The sequence below is a fragment of the Trachypithecus francoisi genome, unplaced genomic scaffold (assembly GCF_009764315.1).
Source record: "Trachypithecus francoisi isolate TF-2019V2 unplaced genomic scaffold, Tfra_2.0 Lachesis_group3, whole genome shotgun sequence".
NCBI lineage: Eukaryota > Metazoa > Chordata > Mammalia > Primates > Cercopithecidae > Trachypithecus > Trachypithecus francoisi.
This window is the reverse complement of record NW_022681468.1, coordinates 41,704,223-41,727,919: the sequence shown is the minus strand read 5'-3', so window position 1 is coordinate 41,727,919 and position 23,697 is coordinate 41,704,223. Positions and strand designations below refer to the sequence as shown.

General features: G+C 39.8%; 1 protein-coding gene across 6 annotated transcripts in view; it reads right to left on the bottom strand.

Moving 5' to 3' along the window:
* PPP2R5E (protein phosphatase 2 regulatory subunit B'epsilon) overlaps nt 1-23,697 on the bottom strand; it is a 182,831-nt gene that overhangs the window by 76,066 nt on the left and 83,068 nt on the right. For 5 of the 6 annotated variants that reach the window (XM_033187787.1, XM_033187789.1, XM_033187788.1 and 2 more), the window contains one exon: nt 7,913-8,109. The exons of the other annotated variant lie outside the window; for it this stretch is intronic. In XM_033187787.1, coding sequence (XP_033043678.1) covers nt 7,913-8,109 — 197 coding nt within the window. The remainder of the gene's footprint in view (nt 1-7,912; nt 8,110-23,697) is intronic. 6 annotated transcript variants of the gene reach the window in all.

Below are 23,697 nucleotides of genomic sequence, written 5' to 3'. Positions count from 1 at the left end.
CAAGTTGTAATCTTTTTTGCTGGTGGAGGGTCTTGCCTTCATGTTGATGGCTGCTGACTCATCCTAGTGGTGGTTGCTGAAGGCTGAGGTGGCTGTGGCAATTTCTTAAAATAAGATGACAATGAGGCCGGGCATGGTGGCTCACGCCTGTAATCCCAGCACTTTGGGAGGCCGAGGCGGGCAGATCACAAGGTCAGGAGTTCAAGACTAGCCTGGCCAACATGGTGAAACCCCATCTCTACTAAAATACAAAAATTAGCTGAGCGTGGTGGTAAGCACCCGTAATCCCAGCTACTCAGGAGGCTAAGGCAGGAGAATCGCTTGAACCCAGGATGTGGAGCTTGCAGTGAGCGGAGATTGTGCCACTGCACTCCAGCCTGGGCAACAGGGTGAGACTCTTGTCTCAAAAAAAAAAAAAAAAGACAATGAAGTTTGTGGCTTTGATTGACTCTTCCTTTCATGAAAGATTTATCTGTAGCATGTGATACTGTCTGACAGCATTTTATTCACAATGGAACTTCTTTTAAAATTGGAGTCAATCCTCTCAAACCCTGCCATTGCTTGATCAACTAAGTTTATGTAATGTTCTAAATCCTTTGTTGTCGTTTCAATATTGTTCACAGCATTTTCAGGAGTTGATTCCCTCTCAAGATACCACTCTCTTTGCTTATCCATAAGAAGCAACTTCTCATTCGTTGAGGACTGGTCATGAGATTGCAGCAATTCAGTCAAATCTTCAGGCTCCACTTCTCATTCTAGTTCTCTTGCTATTCCCATCACATCTGCAGCTATTCTCTCTATTGAAGTCGAACCTCTCAAGGTCATCCATGAGGGTTGGAATCAATCCCTTCCAAACTCCTGTTAATGCTGATATTTTGACTTCCTCCTGTGAATCACAAATGTTCCAAATGGCATCTAGAATGGTGAATCCTTTTCAGAAGGTTGATTTGTTTTGCCCAGATCCATCAGAGGAATTACTATCTATGGCAGCTACAGCCTTAAGAAATGAATTTCTTAAATAATAAGACTTGAAAATCAGAATTACTCCTTGACCCATGAGCTGAAGATTGGATGGTGTGTCAGCAGGCACGAAAACATTTGGCCGGGTGCGGTGGCTCCCGCCTGTAATTCCAGCACTTTGGGAAGCAGGCTGAGGCGGGCGGATCACGAGGTCAGGAAATCGAGACCATCCTGGCTAACATGGTGAAACCCTGTCTCTACTAAAAATACAAAAAATTAGCCGGGTGTGGTGGTAGGCGCCTGTAGTCCCAGCTACTCGGGAGGCTGAGGCAGGAGAACGGTGTGAACCCGGGAGACGGAGCTTGCAGTGAGCGGAGATCGTGCCACTGCACTCCAGCCTGGGCAATAGAACGAGACTCCGTCTCGAAAAAAAAAAAAGGACAGGACAGGACAGGACACGACAGGAAAAGAAAGGAAAGGAAAGCAAAGGAAAGGAAAGGAAACAAAACAACATTCATCTCCTTGTATACCTCCATTAGAGCTCTTGGGTAACCAGGTGGATGGTCAATGAGTAGTAATATTTTGGGGAAAAAAAAAAAACAAAATGTTTTTCTGAGCAGTGGGCCTCAACAGTGAATACAGAATATTTGGTAGACCATGCATAAACAGAGGTGTTGCCATCTAGGCTTTGCTGTTCCATTTACAGAGCATAGGCAGGGTGGATTTACGTGGTTGTTAGATACCCTAAGATTTTCAGAATGGTAAATGAGCACTGGCTTCAACTTAAGTCACACCAGCAGCATAAGTTCCTAACAAGAGAGTCAGCCTGGCCCTAGCTTTGGCATTGATTTTTCCTCTGCAGCTGTAAAAGTCACAGGTGGCAACATCTTCTAATAGATCGTTGTTTTACCTACATTGAAACTCTGTTGTTTGTATAGCCACCTTCATCAATGTCTCAGCTAAATCTTCTGGAAAACTTGCTGCAGCTTCAGCTTCTACAACAGCACTTGGTGCTTCACCTTGTACTTTTACGTTAGAGAGATCGCTATTTTCCTTAAACCTCATAAGCCAACCAAGCTCTGCTACTGTCCAACTTTTCTTCTGCAGCTTCCTCAACTCTCTCAGCCTTTATACAATTGAAGAGAGCCAAGGCCTTGCTCTGTGTTAGGCTTTGGCGTAAGGAATGTTGTGGCTGGTTTGATGTTTTATCCAGACCACTGAAACTTTCTCAGTTATCAGCAACAAGGTTGTTTTACTGTCTTATCATTCATGTGTTCACTGGAGTAGCAATTTTAATTTCCTTCAAGAACTTTACCTTTAAATTCACAACTTGTCTAACTGATGCAAGAGGCCTAGCTTTTGGTCTGTTTCAGCTTTTGGCATGCCTTCCTCACTAAGCTAAACCATTTCTAGCCTTTGATTTAAAATGAGAGACGTGTGACTCTTCCTTTCACTGGAACACTCAAAGGCCATTATAGGGTTATTAATTGGCCTAATTTCAATACTGTTGTGTCTCGGGGAATAGGAAGGCCTGAAGAGGGACAGAAACTGAGAAACAGCTACTCGGCGGAGCAGTCAGAACACATACAACATTTATCGATTAAGTATGCTGTAGGGGCCCATTTCATACTGTCCCAAAGCAATTAAAATAGCAACTTCAAAGATCTCTCATCACAGATCACTATAACAGATACAGCAACAATGCAAAAGTTTGCAATATTGCAAGAATTATCAATCTATGGCACAGAGATATGAAACGGGCATATGTTGTTGGAAAAAATGGCACCGACAGTTTTGTTCCACACAAGGTTGCCATAAACCTTCAATTTGTTTGAGCGCAGTGACTCACGCCTATAATCACAGCACTTTGGGAGGGCAAGGTGGGTGGATCACGAGGTCAGGAGTTCAAGACCAGCCTGACCAACACAGTAAAACCCCATCTCTACTAAAAATACAAAAATAAGGCAGGTGTGGTGGCGCCTGCCTATAATCCCAGCTACTCAGGAGGCTGAGGCAGGAGAATTGCTTAAACCTGAGAGGCGGAGGTTGCAGTGAGCTGAGATTGCGTCACTGCACTCCAGCCTGGGCGACAGAGCGAGACTTCATCTCAAAAAAAAAAAAAAAGCAACCCCCAATATCTGTAAAGGGCAATAAAACGAGGTGTGCATGTGATTTGTTTACACCCATAAGAGTTGCTTTTCTGTCCCAATTCTAGTAGTCTGTAGGTGGTATCCAGACTTCATTTAAATGTTAAAAATGGTTTCCACAACACATAGATTGTTTTTATCTGTTACTCTTTTCTTCCCCTAACAGGAATACCAGTTCTCAAAGTACAAGTCCCACCAAGTTGGATCAAAAGCTAATGCTGATACCGTAACATGCCATTATACGTCATTACTCATCCTGGTTTGCAAAACCCATCTACCGCTTCATTAATATTTCATAAAAAACACTACCATTTCCCTCACTAATTCTAGTGAAGTGATTTTGTTTTACAGTAACATGAAAGAGAAATCGGTGGGGACAGCAATTACCCAACAGGCAGGATCGTCTTGGAATTAGAGAACTTAAGAATCACTGTAGCAATGGAATAAAACACATCTCACTGATGGAGTATTTTAAGCACAAAGAGTTAACAGTGGGTTCCACAAACAATTGTAAAATCAAGTATCTAATAAAATCATTGAAATGCAAAAAAAAAAATTTATTGAATACTTGCCACATGTTAGAGACTGTTTTAAAACTTTTACAAATATTGTCACTAATCCTCACGAAATCCCCCAAAGGCAGGTATTACACAAATTAGGAAAGTGAGCAGTGCCAAGCTGTATATATACAATGGGCATAGAGGTGGCACAATAGAAGGGAATGAGAGCACCAAGTGGGACGTGGTTTCAGTTTTCCTTACAGAACAGTAAGCACACATTCTCTGGACTATATATGCATGTGAGGTGCTGAGTACCCTGATATGCAAACAAAAGCATAAGCATGCTACTTAGGTGGAACATTTACAGAGGGGTTGGGAAAACTATGGCTACCCTCCCCCCACCCTATATACCTCTTAGCACCACACAAAAATAGAGGACCCCAAAGTTAAAGTAACTTGCTCACATTGATATAGCAATTATGGCCAGAGCTGGCATTTGAACTCAGGTCTGTAAGGTTCCAAAGCCTTGTCTTTTTCTTTCTTTCTTTTGAGATGGAGTCTTGCTCTGTTGCCCAGGCTGGAACACAATGGCATGATCTCAGCTCACTGCAACCTCCACCACCCAGGTTCAAGTGATTCTCCTGCCTCAGCCTCCCATGTAGCTGGGATTACAGGCATGTGCCACCATGCCAGGCTAATTTTTGTATTTTTAGTACAGACAGGGTTTCACCATGTTGGATAGGCTGGTCTCAAACTCCTGGCCTCAAGTGATCCACACATCTCGGCCTCCCAAAGTGCTAGGCTTAGCCACCACACCCAGCGCCTTGTCTCTTTCTACTCTATCATCATATCCCCTTTTCTGTAAATGCTCCAGAGTGTCTAAGTACCATATATAATTAGTAGCTAACAATTTCAGAAATCACCAAATATGAAAAATAAGTTATACTTCTAAGAAGGCTAAACTACCATCTAGAATTTTCTAATGCGCTAGAATAGCATTTACACTAACAGATTCAATGCCTCCTAAGGTAAAGCTCTAGTGTGTTTTAAAACACATACAAATGGGAGTCTCTTTTTTTGCCTGGAGAACAGGGAGGAAAAGGGGGAAAAGAGGGGAGGTCTCCCTTAGGAGACCAAAGCTGGTTTAAGACCAAGCAGGTCCATATGAATCACAGAATTTTTGGATTATGCTAAACACTCAGTTTAAAATCTGGGTATAATCCAATGACATCCAATATCTTAATCATAATTTGAGAGACTGAAATGCCTACATTTTAAGGAGGAATTCATTCATTTAATAAATTTCAAGAAGACCTGGGCTAGGTAGGAAGTATTAGGGATGCCACAGACATGTGCAGGACACAGTTCCTTCTTGGGAGTGCTTACATCTAATTAGAAAAATCAGATAAATATGTGAAAAGACAAAAAAAAAGTAGCAAATGAACAAATTCCCAAAATGGTGAGTTGCCAAGAAGCAGACAAACTGAAGGAAGGAAAAGGCACTGTGTTTTTTCAGGAAACAAAAGTAGCACTTTAAGTCATCCCTTAAAGGGAAAATGAGAATTAGAACTAGAGGTGAGGGAGTGGGGAATACGTGAAAGTCCAGAAACAGGGAAATAAAGAAAGGCTATTTAAATCAAATCAATACCAAATGCTGGTGAGGATGTGGAGCAGCAGAAATTCTCATTCACTGCTGGTAGGAATGCAAAATAGTACCACTACCCTGGAAGACAGTTTGGCAGTTTCTTATAAAACTAAACACACTCATTACCTATAACAAGTAATAAAAGTAAATGCAAAGTAAAAAAAAACTAAACATACTCTTACCATACAATAAATACAGCAATGACACTCCTTGGTATTTATCCGAAGGAGCTGAAATCTTATGTTCATTAAAAAACTTGTACACGGATATTTATATTAGCTTTATTCATAATTGCCAAAACTGGGAAGCAACTAAAATGTCCTTCAGTAGGTGAATGGATAAACTATGGTACATTCAACCAATAAAATGTTATTCAACACTAAACTAAATGAGCTATCAAGTCTTGAAAAGACATGAAGGAACCTTTAGTGCATATCACTAAGTAAAAGAAGCCCATCTGAAAAGAGTACATGTTGTATGATTCCAACTATATGACAGTCTGGAAAAAGCAAAATTATGGAGACAGTAAAAGGATCAGTGGTTGCTAGGGAGTTGAAGGTGGTGGGTGATGAAGAAGTGGAGCACAGAGGATTTTCAGGGCAGTGATGTATGGTATGTAGGGTACTATAATGGTGGACACATATCATTACACATTTGTCTAAACACATAGAATGTCCAACACCAGGAATGAGCCCTAATGTGAACTACGAACTCTGGGTGATAATGATGTGTCAATGTAGGATCATCAATTGTAACAAATGTACCACTCCGGTGGGAGTTGGGGGGAGGTGTTGATAATGGGGGAGGCTGTGCTTGTGTACGGACAGGGGCATATGAGAAATCTCTGTACTTTCCTCTCAATTGTGCTGTGAACCTAAAACTGCTCTTAAAAAATTAAATTTTCAAAAATAAATATACAGATGTCCTCATAGAAAGGCAAACTGATGTGTGTATAAGGATATTCATAGAGTACTGCTTAAATATGGTACATTCACATAATAAATATTATGCAGCTATAAAAAGAATGTGGGAACTTTATATGTACTGAAATACATATTGCTAAGTGAAAAAAGCAAGGTACAGAAAATGTGTAGTGTGCCACCATTTGTGTGCTTACAAAAAATATTTATACATATGTTTGCATATACTTATATATTCATGAACTATCCATAGAAAGATACAGAAGAAAGTCATAACCGATACCTCTGTTGGCTGATGATACAGGTAGGCTAAAACCAGGGACTGTGCTCTGCAGAAGGCAGGTAGACTAGAGAAGATCCTCTGCATCAAATTAAGAGGTTTAGATAGCATGCAAACTCAAGAGCAAGGTTTCTCAACAGTGGCACTTGTGACATTTGGGGCCAGGTAATTCTTTATTGTGGGAGCCACTCTATACACTGTAAAATATTTAGCAGTATCTCTGGCCTCTCCCACTAGATGCTGGTAGTACTCTCCTCCCACATCTAGTTGTGACTACCAAAAATGTCTCTAGACATTGACAAATGTCCCCTGTAAGGCAAACATCACACCTGGTTGAGAAGCACTGCTCAAGAGCCACACGGTCATCTTCAACCTACAAAACAGTCTAGTGCTACATTCCTGTAAATTAACAACAAATCCAATACACATTCAGATATAGATCTGAGGAATATATTAGGCATCGTTTTCAGATGACCTTCATATATCAGTCACAGTTTCTCACGCTGAGATCATTCAAGTCCCTTTGCAAATGTGAACTATCATTTTTAAACATATCTACTCCATCACAAAAGTCTCTTTTCTGCATTGGTTGAATATAAATGATAAGGAACTAAATACAAAAGCCAGGCAGATATTCAGCAGTACACAGAGAGTGTGCCAGATCCTGCAATGGGCTCCTGAATGATGCACCGACCTTAAGGGATCTCTGTGGCTATTTCACCAGTCAGTAGACTAGCCTCCCCACCCTGCAAAGCCCATCCCCAAATAGCATGCACGCTCCAGCGCCAAGATCTTCTGGGATGCCAAGGAAGGCAACTCTCCCACAGAAATCTATCAGAAAAATCACATTTTGGCTCAGCTTTTGAAAAACTAAAATAACTGTTCACACAATAAAAACGTAATTACTCACATTATGTTAATAATGTTTTTTCTTATAACTCCTAATGACCACACAAAATCTAAGACACTATTCAAAAGTCATGAAAGGTATCAACCCTGACTTCAAGGAGATTATCAAGAGAAGGGTTAGTCAAGAGAGGCTTAATTTTATTAAGCATAAAGCCATTTCTAATATACCACAATGAATAAGATTAAAAAAAAAAAAAAGATATCCAACAGGCTTGAATATTTTTCAAACACGGATCTAAGACTTTTGTTATTTTCCTGTGTCTTTTCTTTTGCCAAAGCCAGAAATCCAATAATACCCTGGCAATCTTGGCTTCATATGTTGAAGTAATTCATTGCTTCAGCACTGTCGTAGTTGAAAGTTCTGGATTTCGTTCTCATGAAATCATGCTCTTCAAATTCTAGCACTGTGCCGACTACTTTTGCTTAGCTCTCCAAAGGTTGGCTCTCATTTGTGGAGTTGACCTCCAATGACCTCACTCTTGCAATATATACACCTGTGAGTCACTATGGAAGATGCTTAAAAGTGTCCGCGGAGAAAAAAAGAAACTCACCATTCTAACTACTTCAGGGTAAGTCTGCTCTGTCAAACAGCCTCTGCTTATTGTAATGTAGTCCACCAGTTCATTAAGAGTGGAGCGCTTGTATTCTTTCATTTTAAGATCAGATAGCGTGTCCATGAAGTCAAAAATGACACAGCACTGCTGAAGTTTCTTTAGGAACAGTTCAGGCTGCTCTGAGGATGGAACGTCTAAGAAAAAAAAAGGAAATGGTGTAAGTCTGTCATCAATTTCCAGGTAACAGGAATTCTCTGTGAAAGTTACTTCAAAGGCAAGCTCAAAAAAAATAAGAATTCACATGACAACAGTGTTCTTTTTCACAGTTACACATGGTTGGGAGGGGATACCGTATCTACTACTTCAGTGACCTTGTCTTTGAAAACTACATTGTACCAACAAAATTGACTGTATTTTCTATTCCACAACCAAGGATTTACCAAAATCCCAAAAGACTTTACAAGGTTGAAGCAAATTTTAACCAAAAACACCCCAATGTCAATACCTTTAAACCTAAAAACACTGAAAAAGGTCAAACCTTCCCTTATAAGAAAGCTTTCGCTGTTGGTTTAAATTAGTTTTACTAAAAAATTTCAAAGTAGAAATGTCAGTTGATTCATTTTAATTTCATGCTGACATCCTTGGTATTTAAAGCTATTGTTGTGTGTTTATATTTTTTTGTTTTGTTTTGGCTTGATCTGTATGAAGTTTCTTTGTGAAAGAAACCTGAAAAATCTACAAAATGAAACAATACCAACTCTCAAAAAGAGCACACCAGTAATAGGAAAATAAGAGTAAATGCCACATAAATCTACATTCTCTTTTTACCCATCTTCTTGTACTGTGAGAGAAAACCACTAACATCTTATATTAATATGTTCCCAGAATGGACATCTGCTCTTTTCCCACAAACAGCAGGTCAGACATTTGGCTTGGTGTTGTTTCTAAAAAAATATGTAGAAATTTTAGGTTAGTTGAAATTCCCCAGCCAGAAAGGAGCCTGATCTACAGTTGGACTTCAAATATACCAACTAAGCTGTAGACAGCCTATTCCCTCCTATCTTCTTTCCAATATTTTATCCCCCCAAACCAGAGCTTCCCTGGAAAAGCAATGAAAACTATAACCAGGGTAGGCTCTGCTGCCTTCATCCAAGGTGATTAGCTCATTAATCCTCAGAACATCCTTAGAAAGAAGCAGGTGGCATTATTCTCCATTTTTCACACACACACACAAAATAGAGACAATCACTGAGGTCCCACTATGAATGGGTTACAGAGCTGGGCAAAGTGCCCAGGTCTCTAATCACACTCCCATGTTCCTTTTGTACTAATCAAGAAGGACCTTAATAGTGTGTAGTCACTTGCAATCATCCTCAGTGGCCAGTCTTCTGGTAAATGCTTTACGATGGACTCCTGGCTTGGGCTGCCTGCTCCCTGGGGAGGAGGGCAACAGCATACAACACCCCGCTTAAAGCCACCAGCAGCAGAAAGTGAAGGCCAGCCTCATTTTCCCAGGATCCACCAGTCTCCTCTCTACAACCTTCTACCCCGCCTTACACCCCACAACTCAAATGCCAGCATGGCTACCCGGGACCTCACAGGCAATTCCCGCAAAACACTGCCAGTTAAGTAAACCTAGATGAGAGTAGATAGGACACCTAAATACATAAGCTTTCTCTACCAGACATTAGAGAACAAGAAGCAGTCCGTATTTTTGAAGGTATAGCATCACTGCTACTCTCAGCAAAAACCAGCAGTGAATTTAGAAATTATTAACCGGCCGGGCGCGGTGGCTCAAGCCTGTAATCCCAGCACTTTGGGAGGCCGAGACGGGCGGATCACGAGGTCAGGAGATCAAGACCATCCTGGCTAATAGTACTCATCCTGGCTAACCTGGTGAAACCCCGTCTCTACTAAAAATACAAAAAACTAGCCGGGCGAGGTGGCGGGCGCCTGTAGTCCCAGCTACGCAGGAGGCTGAGGCAGGAGAATGGCGTGAACCGGCGAGGCGGAGCTTGCAGTGAGCTGAGATCCGGCCACTGCACTCCAGCCTGGGCGACAGAGCAAGACTCCGTCTCAAAAAAAAAAAAAAAAAAAAAAAGAAATTATTAACCAGTGAGTTTCCCTTCCCCCATCCCTCCTAGGTCCCCAAAAGCACAATGTATCATGATATAGGTCTTATCCTATGCCCCCCAACATTTAATCGGTTTTAAAATATTTAGCCTTAGACTTTAAGAACTAAATTCAGTCAGACCAAACTCTCTAAGTGCTACCTGCTTTAGGCGTTTAAAATAAATAAATAAAAACAAAATAAGGCTGCTTAAGCACAGGACCATCACGGTTAATTACTAAAATTTTTTGAGATCGAAATCAGACCCCAGACCTGGCAACCAAATGGGAATACTGACGCTGCAAAAGGGGCAAGAAAAAGCTTTTGGGTTTTTTTTGTTTTTTTGAGATGAAGTCTCGTTCTGTCACCCAGGCTGCAGTGCAGTGGTTGCTCACTGCAACCTCCACCTTCAGGGCTCAAGCAATTCTCCTGTCTCAGCCTCCTGAGTAGCTGGGCTTACAGGCGCCCACCACCACACCCAGCTAATTTTTGTATTTTTAGTAGAGACAGGGTTTTGCCATGTTGGCCAGGCTGGTCTCGAACTCCTGACCTCAGGTGATCTGCCCACCTCGGCCTCCCAAAGTGTTGGGATTACAGGCGTGAGCCACCGCCCTGGCCAAGAAAAAGCTTATTAATGTAGCATTCATTACAGGTCAAAATCTTCAGGGAAATTTTAATTAATTCAATTTTTGATATAGTGACTTTAATAAAGTCTAAAAATCAGACTATTTACATGGAGAACTCCTTAACACCACACATATAAATCATAAAAGCATCTATGAATTGTAGCCTTTCCTCCAAAAGTACATCATCATTTAAGCAGTGACAACAACAATTAATATTTGTGGTCACTGCAATAGTACTCAAGAGATTCACATACTTAGCAGTTCAAAAAATTCAGGCAGTTAACACTTAGTCCTGCTTTTTAATGTTAGGCAGTTGAAATTTATCCTTTATTTGTGCAAATTGATATAATATCATAGACAAATGTAAAGCAGGCTATCCACCTGTCCAGCAGAATAAGGATAATAACTCACATTTATTGAATATACTGGGTACATTTATTGGGCACTTTGTCTAAGCACTTATACATATTATATCTCCTTTAATCCCTTCAATGGCCTTCTGCAGTAGGTACTATTTCTAATTTTACAAATGAGTAAACCAAAACACAGATCCAGTGACTTGCCCATAGTTACACAGTTAATAAGCAGTGGAGACAGGATTCAAACCCAAGTGGACTGGCTCCAGAGCCTGGACCCTTCACCACTGTGCAATGCAACACTGAAACACAGTGAAAGACCAGAGTAATACCCTATTCCAGAACACAGCGTGTGTGCAAAGACAGAAGAGGAGGAAGAAAGCAGACAAAATGAACAAATGACTCCCCATTCATAAAGTATCATGCTACACCCCTTCCCTATCTCCCCTCTAGCTCATGCCCCAAGGATTCACACATAGAGCAAAAGCTGTGATTTGTCCTTTATCATAGACTAAATTATTTCTAAAATGACCTACCTTCATTAGATTAAAAAACTTACACAGTCAAGATGAACCAAAAGGGGGTTCTTAAAGAGGAATTCCCTTATGGTAACAATTCAGGAAAGTTTTATACATGTTGAAAGATGACCAGTCCAAACAAGAGGTTCTTCCTGTAATGTCTGGGCCTCAGACTGTCCCACATAGTAAGACTGCTCCCAACCTCCTCCCTCATCTACCTAGTCGCAGGGGAGTGTGAAAAGGTAGAATGGGAGAAGGCAGGACAGGCCAGAGATCAGAGAAGGAACAATCTCTGAGTAGTGCAGAAGGTTTCCACTATATAAGAAAAGTTTAGTGTCTATGTAAGCAGTCCCCGAAGTAGATCCAAATATTCTTTTTAAAGAAACAGTTATTAAAAGGATTGCTTATGAAGCCATAAAGAGAATCTCATAAAAAACAAAAAGATATCATAAAGGCAAGAATTCTGACCACAATACAGTAACACTAGATTTTAACAAGTAAAAGCTACCCACCTCCAAAATCCAAGTCACCTGGAAATCTAAAAACTTCAGAAGTCAAGACTGAAGAAAAAAACAAATTATAGTCATCAAGAAATAAATGTGAATTAGGAAAATTAAAGGTCATCTTAGAACCCCAAAGCAGACCAGGCAGTGGATGCTTCTGTCATCTATCTTCCAGTGAAAACCTCTGGCCAGCAGAGGCCATCCCTGCTCCCAGGAAAGGGATCCCACAGAAGCACAGCCATAAATAATGAGCAATCAATAAGCGATTATGTAATACTGTGAAGGTCACTGGCACAATGACTCCTCCATCCAAGGTTAGTATGTGTTCAAAAGAGAGAATAATTGATCCCATTATCACAGCTTGATAAGATCTCATAAGGTCAGATTCCACTGCTCTGGAAGAATTCTTAAAATTAAGTTGGTTTCCAGAATATGTTTCTCCACCAAGAAAAGAATGCAATGACCAGCTAAACTGTATTTCTCACTGTACTGTACTTCTCTTTACTTTTTAGCAGTAGTCATTCTCCCCGTATGTCTTTATATCACCGTCTCCCAGTATTCTCCTATCAATTTTCATCAATAAGCAGGGGAAAATGACTACTCCTACCTCCAAGGTGTTCATTACCTCTGAAGAATTTTTAAATTTATGAGTGTGACATGTAATGGGAAAATGGACATAAAATTCAACATAAAGTGAGGATGCAATCTCAGATTAAGACAAAGATTCTCTTTGTATCTAAAGAAGTCAACAGGATCTATATACAGTTTAGCTCTTGCTGAGGGGCAGTCCCCTCACCCTAATCATGATTTAAAGGGAGGGTGGTTTACAATTTGCAGAAGCAGCTCATTCTTCCCTACTAGTCCGCTTCCATCATTCCACCCTATCTAATGTTTGGGGCACAGAATCATGGATCCAATATCACCCCACATTTTCTTCCGGCCTAGCTCATCCAGCACTTTGGAAAACAAAAAGTGACAAAGGTAGAAGAAATAAAATATGTGCCCAATCTCCTGGGTTTGGTACTCTGGGACTCCAATCAACAAAAGGTGTTAAAAATCAGAACGTTAAATTCACATTTGCAAATATGCCAGCCAAGTAAATAAAGGGGGCCCACATCATTATATCTATTACCCATGATATCATAAAAATAAGGTTAATCGTTTCAAAAAATAAGTTAATAAAGAAAATGTGGACTGGTAAATTATTTACACATAAACTATTGAAATGCATGTGGAAATAGAGTGAACAGATATTTCTATAAAACGTTCATATGTCTGCATTGGAAGCTAAACTATAACATTACTTGAGCTAATGAACAATATTTATAATATTCAATGAATATCTATAAATTATATTTATATTTCCATTCAAAAGATCTAAAATAAAATTCATCTAAATTAACAATACTTCTTACCTGAAAATGTCCTAAGGTATTAATCACTTAGCCCTTTTACTTCTATTTCTCCAACTTTCACAAAAAATAACAGGACCAGCACACAATAAGAATAGTAAGTATGGTCTCTGATCCCACAGAACTTTCTCTTAAGGTGTACATATCCTCATCTATGTATTCTCTGTCCTTCATGTGCAACTCTCCATAAACTTCAACAAAATCACTGAGAATTTTACCTGCATAAGACATATGAGTCTATATTTACAGAAAACTAACAGTGTCTCATAGTTCTAAGGAGATGCTTAATACTAAAACATTATCATAAATAAAACATTATGAAGTAGATTGAGCCACGATAGACTGAAGCTAGGTACACTAAGAAATGTGGTAAAATGCCAAATTGCCTCCCCATGTAGTCTGTCCAAATCATTGCCATCAATTTTACCTCTACCTTTTTGGAGCACGTATTCCAAGAAACCTAAAAATAATCCTATTTTATTAGTAGAATTAAGCTTCCATTATAGGAGTTGCTTTTGACAGCAGTAAATCACAGATATAACCAACAATATTTACTCAAAACAAGGAGACAACTATAAGCCTTTATAATGAATCAAATAATAAACTTAGACTTCATGTCCTATGAACTGGAGCCAAATATAACATGTTGATTACACAGGATATTTCCATACACATAAGCAAATAAGAAACTAACCCAGAACCAATCTGTAAACTAAAATAAGCATCAAACACTTGACCATTCCAATTACTTTATTATTGTATTCAAAGAAGTGAGCTCAAAGATGTTTGTTGTTGATGGTGGTGGTGATGGTGGTGATGGGATATTTCACTGCTAAGCATTTGTATTTTATAAAAGTGACTCTGGTGATTTCAATATGTGGCTACGGTTAAAAAGCACTGTTTTTAAAGTAAGCACTCTAAAATCCTTCTTTCACTCCCTCCTCCTCTGAAATTCTTTCTCTCCATTATTTAAAGCTAGCAGTGAAAACTTTTAGTTTCCAAGCTAAGGAAGGTCCCTGGAAACATTTACAACAGTGAAAGCGTTCTTTCTTGGCCTTGGCTATACTAGGTGAATGTGGAGTTGGCAGCTTTTAGAAATCTTGCCAATCTGTTAGGAAGCTTGAAAAACACTTTGCTGATTATTAACACACGTATTTTTTAAAGGTTCAAAACATGTGTCATAGAATGACTAGCACAGATAGAAGAATGTCAAAAGGATGAAAGGATGAGATCAAGGTGTGGGTACTGACTGAAATTTCCAGGTGAAAAGAACAGAAACAATAATAATCATGAACACTCACTACTATAAAGCACTGTACTAAGCTCCTGACACACATTATCCCTTTTAATCCTCAGAATATCTTAGGTGTGGCCACTATTAATATCCCAGTTTTTCAAATGAGAAAACTGATGCCCAGAAAGGCTAAGCCATTTGTCCAACATCACACACTAGGAAGGGCTGCAGCTAGTATCTGAACCCCAGTAGCTTACTGCCCCAGCAGTCTTACTGCAGGGGAGGGAAGGAGCATCCCAATAACGATGATGATAATGGTGATGATCTTACTAAATAACAGCAACTAACTCCCATTAGAGCTGTAGATACACTTCCATTGTTATGACTAGTTATTTAAGAGAAGTTGCAATATAAAAGTAAAAAAAAAAAAAAAATTGGTTAACTTTTCTATTAAATACAAATGTTCACGTTTTAAAACTTGAAACAGTATAAAATCAGCCTTAAGCTAGTGAACAAGTATACACAGGTAAGTTTAAGTTTTAGATAATAACATATTAATTATTCTTCCCAAATTAGACAATCAACACGTATTTATTATTATTGTGTCATGAAGCTCTCCAGTTTCCCTTTCCCAAAAGCTAACAATATGCTCTCCAATTTATAAATAAAAACCAAAGGTCACCACCACTAGTACAGACTAGTATGGCTTCAAGCAGCAAAATTACATGATTCAGGGCTTTCATGTTATTTTGACACAATGATCTAATCAGAAGAAAAAGAAAACACACTCACATGCACACATACACACATGCACACAGCAATAAATGACACAAAGTGATAAATGTACACAATGATAAATGACACAGTGTTTCCAACACTGCATGTTATCCGTCATGCTTTATCTTCTAATGCCAAGGTGGTTACTGAAACTTGTCAACACAGGAAAAAATATTTTAAAACTGATCAACTCCTAATTAGAGGTTTAATTATTTTCCTGCCACCAAACTCACCACAGGACAGATGCCACCAAAGGTTCTGACAAAGTCAATGTCTTTATTATTAATTCATTTTCTAAGGGCTTATTTCCAGGGCAGTGATGCCAGGAGGAAAAGAACGAAGCCTTTTGAATATGAGGAACTCCTGGAGCATGATAGACTTTACTAAAAAAGAGCTGCAAGAATTATACAGTATTCTACAGTATGCATGTCAGTGGTTCCCTCTTTTGAGGATGTCAGGTGCCAGTAAAATTACAAAAAAAAAAAAGCATTTTGTCCATTTTTCTTCAGGTAAAGGCATTAAAAACATAGCCACCATTTATTTTCACTATAATTTCATAAAAATAAAGCTCCTTTATAATAACAAAAGAAGAAAAAGAACAACCATAGAATAAAAGACAATCCTTCCTTTAAAAAGGAGGGATGGTGCTAGGCACGTTGGCTCCCACACAAAATTCCAGCACTTTGGGAGGCCAAGGTGGGAGGATCATTTAAAAGCCAGGTGTTTGAGACTAGCCTAGGCAACGCAGCGAGATCACGTCTCTACAAAATTTTAAAAAAAAAAAAAAAAATGCTGGGTTTGGTGGCATATGTCTGTAGTCCCAGGTACTTGGGAGGCTGAGGTGGGAGGATCACTTGATCCCAGGCTGCAGTGAGCCCTAAGTGTGCTACTGTACTCCACCCTAGACAATAGAGTGAGACTTTGTCTCAAAAAGATATAAATAAAAATAAAAAGGAGGGTGGGCAATCATCCCTCATACACAGACACACACACATACACATGTATGTGCACACATACACACATAGAGTTGTATATTATCTCCCTTGACCTTCCTCTCTCTTATTTTTCACCTTTCCCAGTACAGCCAACAACTTTTCCAAGGGCCTGTAAATGGGGATCTCTGAGCCATATTACTTCTTTGTTCCAACATTTTTCTAGAAACACAGAAAACAGAATTCTAGCTGTAATGACAGTACTGATTTCAACTGTATTTTTTTTTTTTAGACGGAGTCTCACTCTGTTGCCCAGGCTGGAGTGCAGTGGCGCGATCTTGGCTCACTGCAAGCTCTGCCTCCTGGGTTCACGCCATTCTCCTGCCTCAGCCTCCTGAGTAGCTGGGACTACAGGCACCAGCCACCATGCCCAGGCAATTTTTTGTATTTTTGGTAGAGACGGAGTTTCACTGTGTTAACCAGGATGGTCTCGATCCCCTGACCTCGTGATCCGCCCGCCTTGGCCTCCCAAAGTGCTGGGGATTACAGGTGTGAGCCACCACGCCGGGCCTTCAACTGTATTTAGATCATCATAAAAGCTGAGAGGATAAATCATACGTTCTGCAATTGTAAAGGAACAGCAGCCATGTGAGTCCTTAAAACTCTTAACACAAAATTCCCATGAAACTGCACATACCTCCATTCAAGCACTTGCTACGTTATACTGCAACTTTTTTTTTAAACCAGCACTACACCTGCCTTGCACGTTTTAATAAACTGTTCGTAGCAGGCGTTTTAGAATATAGTAGGTACGTAATGTTAGTTGAGTAAGTAAATTCTACATATTGCATCTTATTTCCCCATGTTTTCATTTTTAAATTATAAGTTTATTCCTCTAGAAATAAAATTAGACTAAAGAATAAAGGGAAAGGCTTGATATAATGTATTTAATAAAATAAATTATTTCCTAGTATATTAATAATATCAAGTCATGAAATGCAAATTTTAAAACTAAGATGGTTTTATGGCCAGGCACAGTGGCTCATGCCTGTAATCCCAGCACTTTGAGAGGCCGAGGTGGGCAGATCACCTGAGGTCGGGAGTTCGAGACCAGCCTGACCAACATGGAGAAACCCCATCTCTACTAAAAATACAAAATTAGCCGGGTGTGGTGGCGCATGCCTGTCATCTCAGCTACTTGGGAGGCTGAGGCAGGAGAATCACTTGAACCCTGGAGGCGAAGGTTGCGGTGAGCCAAGATGGTGCCATTGCACTCCAGCCTGGACAACAAGAGCGAAACTCCGTCTCGGAAAAAAAAAAAAAAACTAAGACGGTTTTTTTGTTTTTGTTTTTTTTTTTTTTGAGGCAGAGTCTCTCCCTGTCACCCAGGCTAGAGGCAATGGCACCATCTCTGCTCACTGCAACCTCCGCCTCCTGGGTTCAAGAGATTCTCCTGCCTCAGTCTCTTGAGTAGCTGAGATTACAGGCATGCGCCACCACACCCGGCTAATTTTTTGTATCTTTTAGTAGAGACGGGGTTTAACCACGTTGGCCAGGATGATCCCAAACTCCTGGCCTCGTGATCGCCCACCTTGGCCTCCCAAAGTGCTGGGATTACAGGCAAGATGGTTTTTAATGACCCAATATGTATGACTATAAGAAGGAGTGAAACAAGCCAGCTTATCTGAAAGAACCTAACTAAAAAAAAAAAAAAATGCACAGTTCCTCAGTTCCCTGAACTATGTTCCCCTATTAATATCCAGTAAGATAATGTCTCATTTTTTTAACAACTTATTTAAAACTCGGAATTGACTTTTTAAAATAAACAGAATGGTTTATATTCAAGGATAAGAGAAAAATAGGGGAAAAAATTCAAAATGAAGATGAGTACACAACATTAAGTAGTATAATTTGGAAATGCCCTCTACAGCAAAATAACCTGAAAAATTTGTCATTTATCATTTATAAATGAAAAATGGGAAGGTCTAGTGCAAAGGGCACGGGCTCCTCTATTCCTTCACTCACTCTATCATTCACTGATTCGCCAAATATTCATTGAACACCCACCAACAGCCAGGGACTACTGCGATAATATAACGAAGAGGAGACAAAAGTCCTGAGCTTTACATTCTAGCAGGAAGAGGCAAATAACAGAAACTAAAAATAATAAACATGGTATAACATGTATACTATGGGGAATAATAGTGTGCAGGGCAAGGGGGACTAGGCACACTGGGGTTGAAGGGTACAATGTTAAACAGAGTGTTCACCTGGAAGATGACATTTGAGCAAATACTTGAAGGAAGTGGGGTAGTCAGCCGAGGCTGTCTGGGGAAGAGGGTCCAAGGAGGGAAATGGCAAGTGCAAGGTACTCTGGCAGGAAGAAGGCGCATGCTGGTGAATCGGATGATCAGCAAAGAAGTGAATGTGGCTGGAGCTGGAGTGGAAAGTGGGGAAGAAAAGGATAGAAGAAAAGACAAGCGGCTGCAGAAGATCATCCTGGATCTTGTGAGACACGGTAAAGACTTTGGCCTGGAATCTGGTTCTGAATTAGAATCACACTTTTCCTGTTGACTGACAATGGACAAGCCACTTACTTCTTCTCTGAGCATTAGTTTCCTTGCATGTAAAATTAAGAAAACATACTTTGGCTGGGCACGGTGGCTCACGCCTATAATCCCAGCACTTTGGAAGGCCGAGGCGGGCCGATTACCTGAGGTCAGGAGTGCGAGACCAGCCTGGCCAACATGGTGAAACCCCATCTTTACTAAAAATATAAAAATTAGCCAGGCGTGGTGGCGTGTGCCTGTAGCCCCAACTACTTGGGAGGCTGAGGCAGGAGAATCACTCAAACCCGGGAGGCAGAGGTTGCAGTGAGGTGAAATTGTGCCACTGCACTCCATCCTGGGTGACAGAGACTCTGCCTCAAAAAAAAAAAAAAGAAGAAAAAGAAAATGTACTTCACAGGGTTGAGTAAAGATTAAACGAAAAATCACTTCTAGGGTGGAAAGTGCTTTCCACAAAAAAGTCATCATTCATTTGACAAATATTTATCAAGTATCTATAAATACTGTATGGAATCGATTTCCTATTTCATAACTTATTAAAACTATCTTCTGTGCAGAAATACTTATATTTGCTATTTCTGGCACATCTTCAAAATTATTTTTAAACAATTTTTTAAATTTATTCTGAAGGGTTTCTAGAAACATTGAATTTTTGACCGGGCATGGTGGCTCACACCTGTAATCCCAGCACTTCGGAAGGCTGAGGCAGGAGGATCGCTTGAGTCAAAGAGTTCGAGACCAACCTGGGCAACATGGTAAAACTCCATCTCTACCAAAAACACAAACAAACAAAAAAACAACTAACAAAAGATTAGCCAGGCCTGCAGTCTCCGCTACTTAGGAGGCTGAGGTTGGAGGATGGCTTGAGCCCAGGAGGCAGAAGTTGCAGTGAGGCATGATCACACCACTGCACTCCAGCCTAGGTGACACAATAAGACCCTGATTCAAAAAATAATTTTTTTAAAGACACATTAATTTTTTGTTAAAATTGTATTCTAGTAATATCAAACTTGAATTAAACAAAGGCCATCCATTTAGAACTCTCAAATAACCACAATTTGTCTTCTCTTCTGCACTTGTCTTTTAAGACAAGGAGCAAATCATAAAAGCATAATTTGATAAAAAGGAATTATGGAACAAACTTCCAGGATGTGCCTGAGAGTCGTCAGCATCACTGAAGCCCAATTTTCAGTCAGGTTCAGAAGTATGAGAAACAAAAATCTTCAAGAAAAAAGATTATTTTTTATTTATGCCATGCTTGTAAGGTAAGGAAATAAGTTAATGGAACTAAAGATTTTCAGCAAGCACATAACATTCAGTTGACTTCCCCTCTTCCAAACCCGGCCAAAAAAAAATAGCAATAAAAGGAGACATTATTTTCAAGCATTTCAAGGATAAAATGGCCTAGCTACTTTCCATTTGTTTTGAAGATTAATATTAATGCCAATTATTTCAGAATAAAATGAACCTGCAACTATTTTAACAGCCCACTTATCTGTTAATTCATAATTTATAGTTGATCAAAGTCATCATGAAACTTAAAAAAAACTTATAAAAATCCAAAAAAAAAAAACAACAACAGCAAGAGTTAATCCAATGTTGCAATGCCAGCTTAGAGATGCTATTTTTGAACCTCTGTTGGGAGTTTTAAAGTATGAGAGCTTAAGCTCCTGAGATTGACACAGGACTGAGTACAGTGGAATAGCTTCTAATCCCAAGAGTAATACAGAGTGTACATTTATAATTAAAGTCATAATCTCGGCAGTAAAATCCAGGGATGGCATGTAGTACACAGGCATGTAGTACACAGTCCCCTAATTGTGAAGCTCTCCCATGCTTCATACAAAGGATACTACTTAATTAATATAGTTAAATACAAATGTAAGCCCACATAAAAGAGTTGAGGAAAACCAAAATTCAAATCTGAAATACCATGCCAAGAGACATGAAACCCATTTCAAAGCTTTATTTCCTAGTGTGTATAAAAGCAAAATTATTCAAGCATAAAACAATAAAGATGGAGAAACTTCCAAGTGTGTACTTATGTACGTATGTGTATACGTTCATGTACAGTTTTGAGTATATGACTCCAAAATAAAAACTTGGAGAATAGTAATGCAGAGAGTTTAAAAAGGACAGCGAACATGTCTGGGCAGCTTAACACTTTCGGAACAGAAAAGTATTTTAAAACACTATTGCCGGGCGCGGTGGCTCAAGCCTGTAATCTCAGCACTTTGGGAGGCCGAGACGGGCGAATCACGAGGTCAAAAGATCGAGACCATCCTGGCTAACACGGTGAAACCCCGTCTCTACTAAAAAAATACAAAAAGCTAGCCGGGCGAGGTGGCGGGCGTCTGTAGTCCCAGCTACTCGGAAGGCTGAGGCAGGAGATGGCGTAAACCTGGGAGGCGGAGCTTACAGTGAGCTGAGATCCGGCCACTGCACTCCAGCCCAGGCGACAGAGCGAGACTCCGTCTCAAAAAAAAAAAAAAACACTATTGGCCGGGCGCAGTGGCTCACGCCTGTAATCCCAGCACTTTGAGAGGCCGAGGCAGGCAGATCACGAGGTTAGGAGATTGAGACCAACCTGGCTAACATGGTGAAGCCCCGTCTCTACTAAAACCACAAAAAATTAGCGGGGTGTGGTGGTGGACGCCTGTAGTCCCAGCTACTCGAGAGGCTGAGACAGGAAAATGGCGTGAACCTGGGAGGTGGAGCTTGCAGTGAGCCGAGATTGGGCCACTGCCCTCCAGCCTGGGCAACAGAGCGAGACTCCATCTCAACAAAAAGAAAAAACACTATTTACAACATGTTCCTTCTATGCTGCTGGTTTCCTGGCCACAAAACATCCATCTCCAAGGGTAAGACAGTCACTGAAACCTAAAGATATGCATGCCTACAGTGCAATTCTAAGCACAGCCTTTTTCTGAATCTTGATATAATTCAGCATTCTATGTCTAATATTGCAACCCAGAGTTTAGCTAAACGTGCCACGGGGTAGTACAAACATTTTCTCTTCAGATTATACTGAAAATGACTTTCCCTTTCAGAAAACATATTATATAACTCTATCTTCCACTTAAGGAGCCAGATCACATATGAGAAATAAGAGTTGGCCTTAATAAGTATAATTTTAAAGTTAAAACTAAGCTCGGCAACTAGGTCCACTGTCTCAAAAGTCTGTCAGTTATAATTCTGGAAAAACATCACAGAAACGTTTAAGATGTCCAATGAATTTGATGTCTTTCAGCATAATTGGGAACTTGAAAGAAAAATGTAAGCCCATTCTGCATTCCTCCAGATGGTTGAGGTTGTCCTCAGGGTCACACACACCCGGACTTTGAAATCGGGGGACCTGGGTTCTAATCAGGCTCCAGCTGGGCAATTTTGGGCAGTAGAGTGTGACAGCTAAGACGATGGGCTACAGAGTTAGACTGCCTGGTGTCCAAGGTCAGCTTTGCCACTTCCTAGCTGGGAAAGCTTAGGTGAGTCTCTGGCCCTTAGTCTCCTCATCTATAAATGAGGGGATAATAACAGCATCTATCCCACAGACTTTACTTAAGAATTAAGTGAGTACATAAAAATAACACATAGAAGAGTATCTGGGACACATTTGGTGGTCAGTAAACTTCGGCGGCTCAATTAATGTTGTTGTTAAAAAGCACCGCTGGAGCTTTAGTATCTTTTACAAAATGAGCCTAGAAACAGTAGCTCTGTCAGTGATAGCTCAAGTGTTTAAGGCATAGAATGTTTATTGAATATTTTCCATATTCTAGGCATTGTGTGATACACAATGCCAGTTTTGTTTTTTTGTTTTTTTTTTCAAAAATGAATATAAATTGTTAATACATATAGATCTCCCCTCCCTTTTTGGTATGTCTGGTTGTGTAAAGCATATTTGAAGAAAATAATATTGAGCTTGACCTACTAATACCCAGTGAAATAACTTCAAAATAAAGTTGTAACTTGATTAGAGGAAAGGTAAGATGCTGACTCAATAGGTGAAATGAGTCAGCTGTGAGTACATGCATCAGCAACATGTCAAAATACTGAAGGGTGAAGAGAGTTAGCATTTGGATGGAAGAATGAATGACAAACAGAGCATTTGGGACAGAGAAGCAAGAATTTATGAAGACTGCAACAATCTGGATGAGCACTGCCAAAATAAGGACACCACTTGGGTCTCACACATCAAGGCTTCCTCTTATATAATCAGGTTTATGCTAAGTGTGCAAAGGAAATAAGCAAGCAATGTTTGACAGCTTTGTCCTTGGAGTCAACATTTTAAATTAGCATCATACTCACAAATATTAATATTTATACATACTAACTAAAAGTAATAATAGTAACTTACACTTAAGAGTTCTTTACAACATATTCAAAACAAACAGTATTAACCCCCCCCCCACTAAAATAACATAAAATACTAAACCACTTCAAAGTATTTCTAAACCTTTCTTTTCCCCACACACTCTGTTATTTAGAGATCTAAGGTCTTAACTAAAATTTTGCAAACTTTTAATTGCCTCCTAGAAGGGTTCAGACTAAGTCTGGAAGGGATATGATAGGTGATTTCAACCTTCCCACAACACGAATTTGTTTAGAATCTACCAAGTTTAACTCAATCATTCATTCACTCATTCCACAAATATTTACAGAAGACTTTTTACATTCCATGCACTAGTCTAGGCTATAAATATACATTATTAAGCAAAACCAAACTTCATGTTCTTAGCCTTCATGAAGC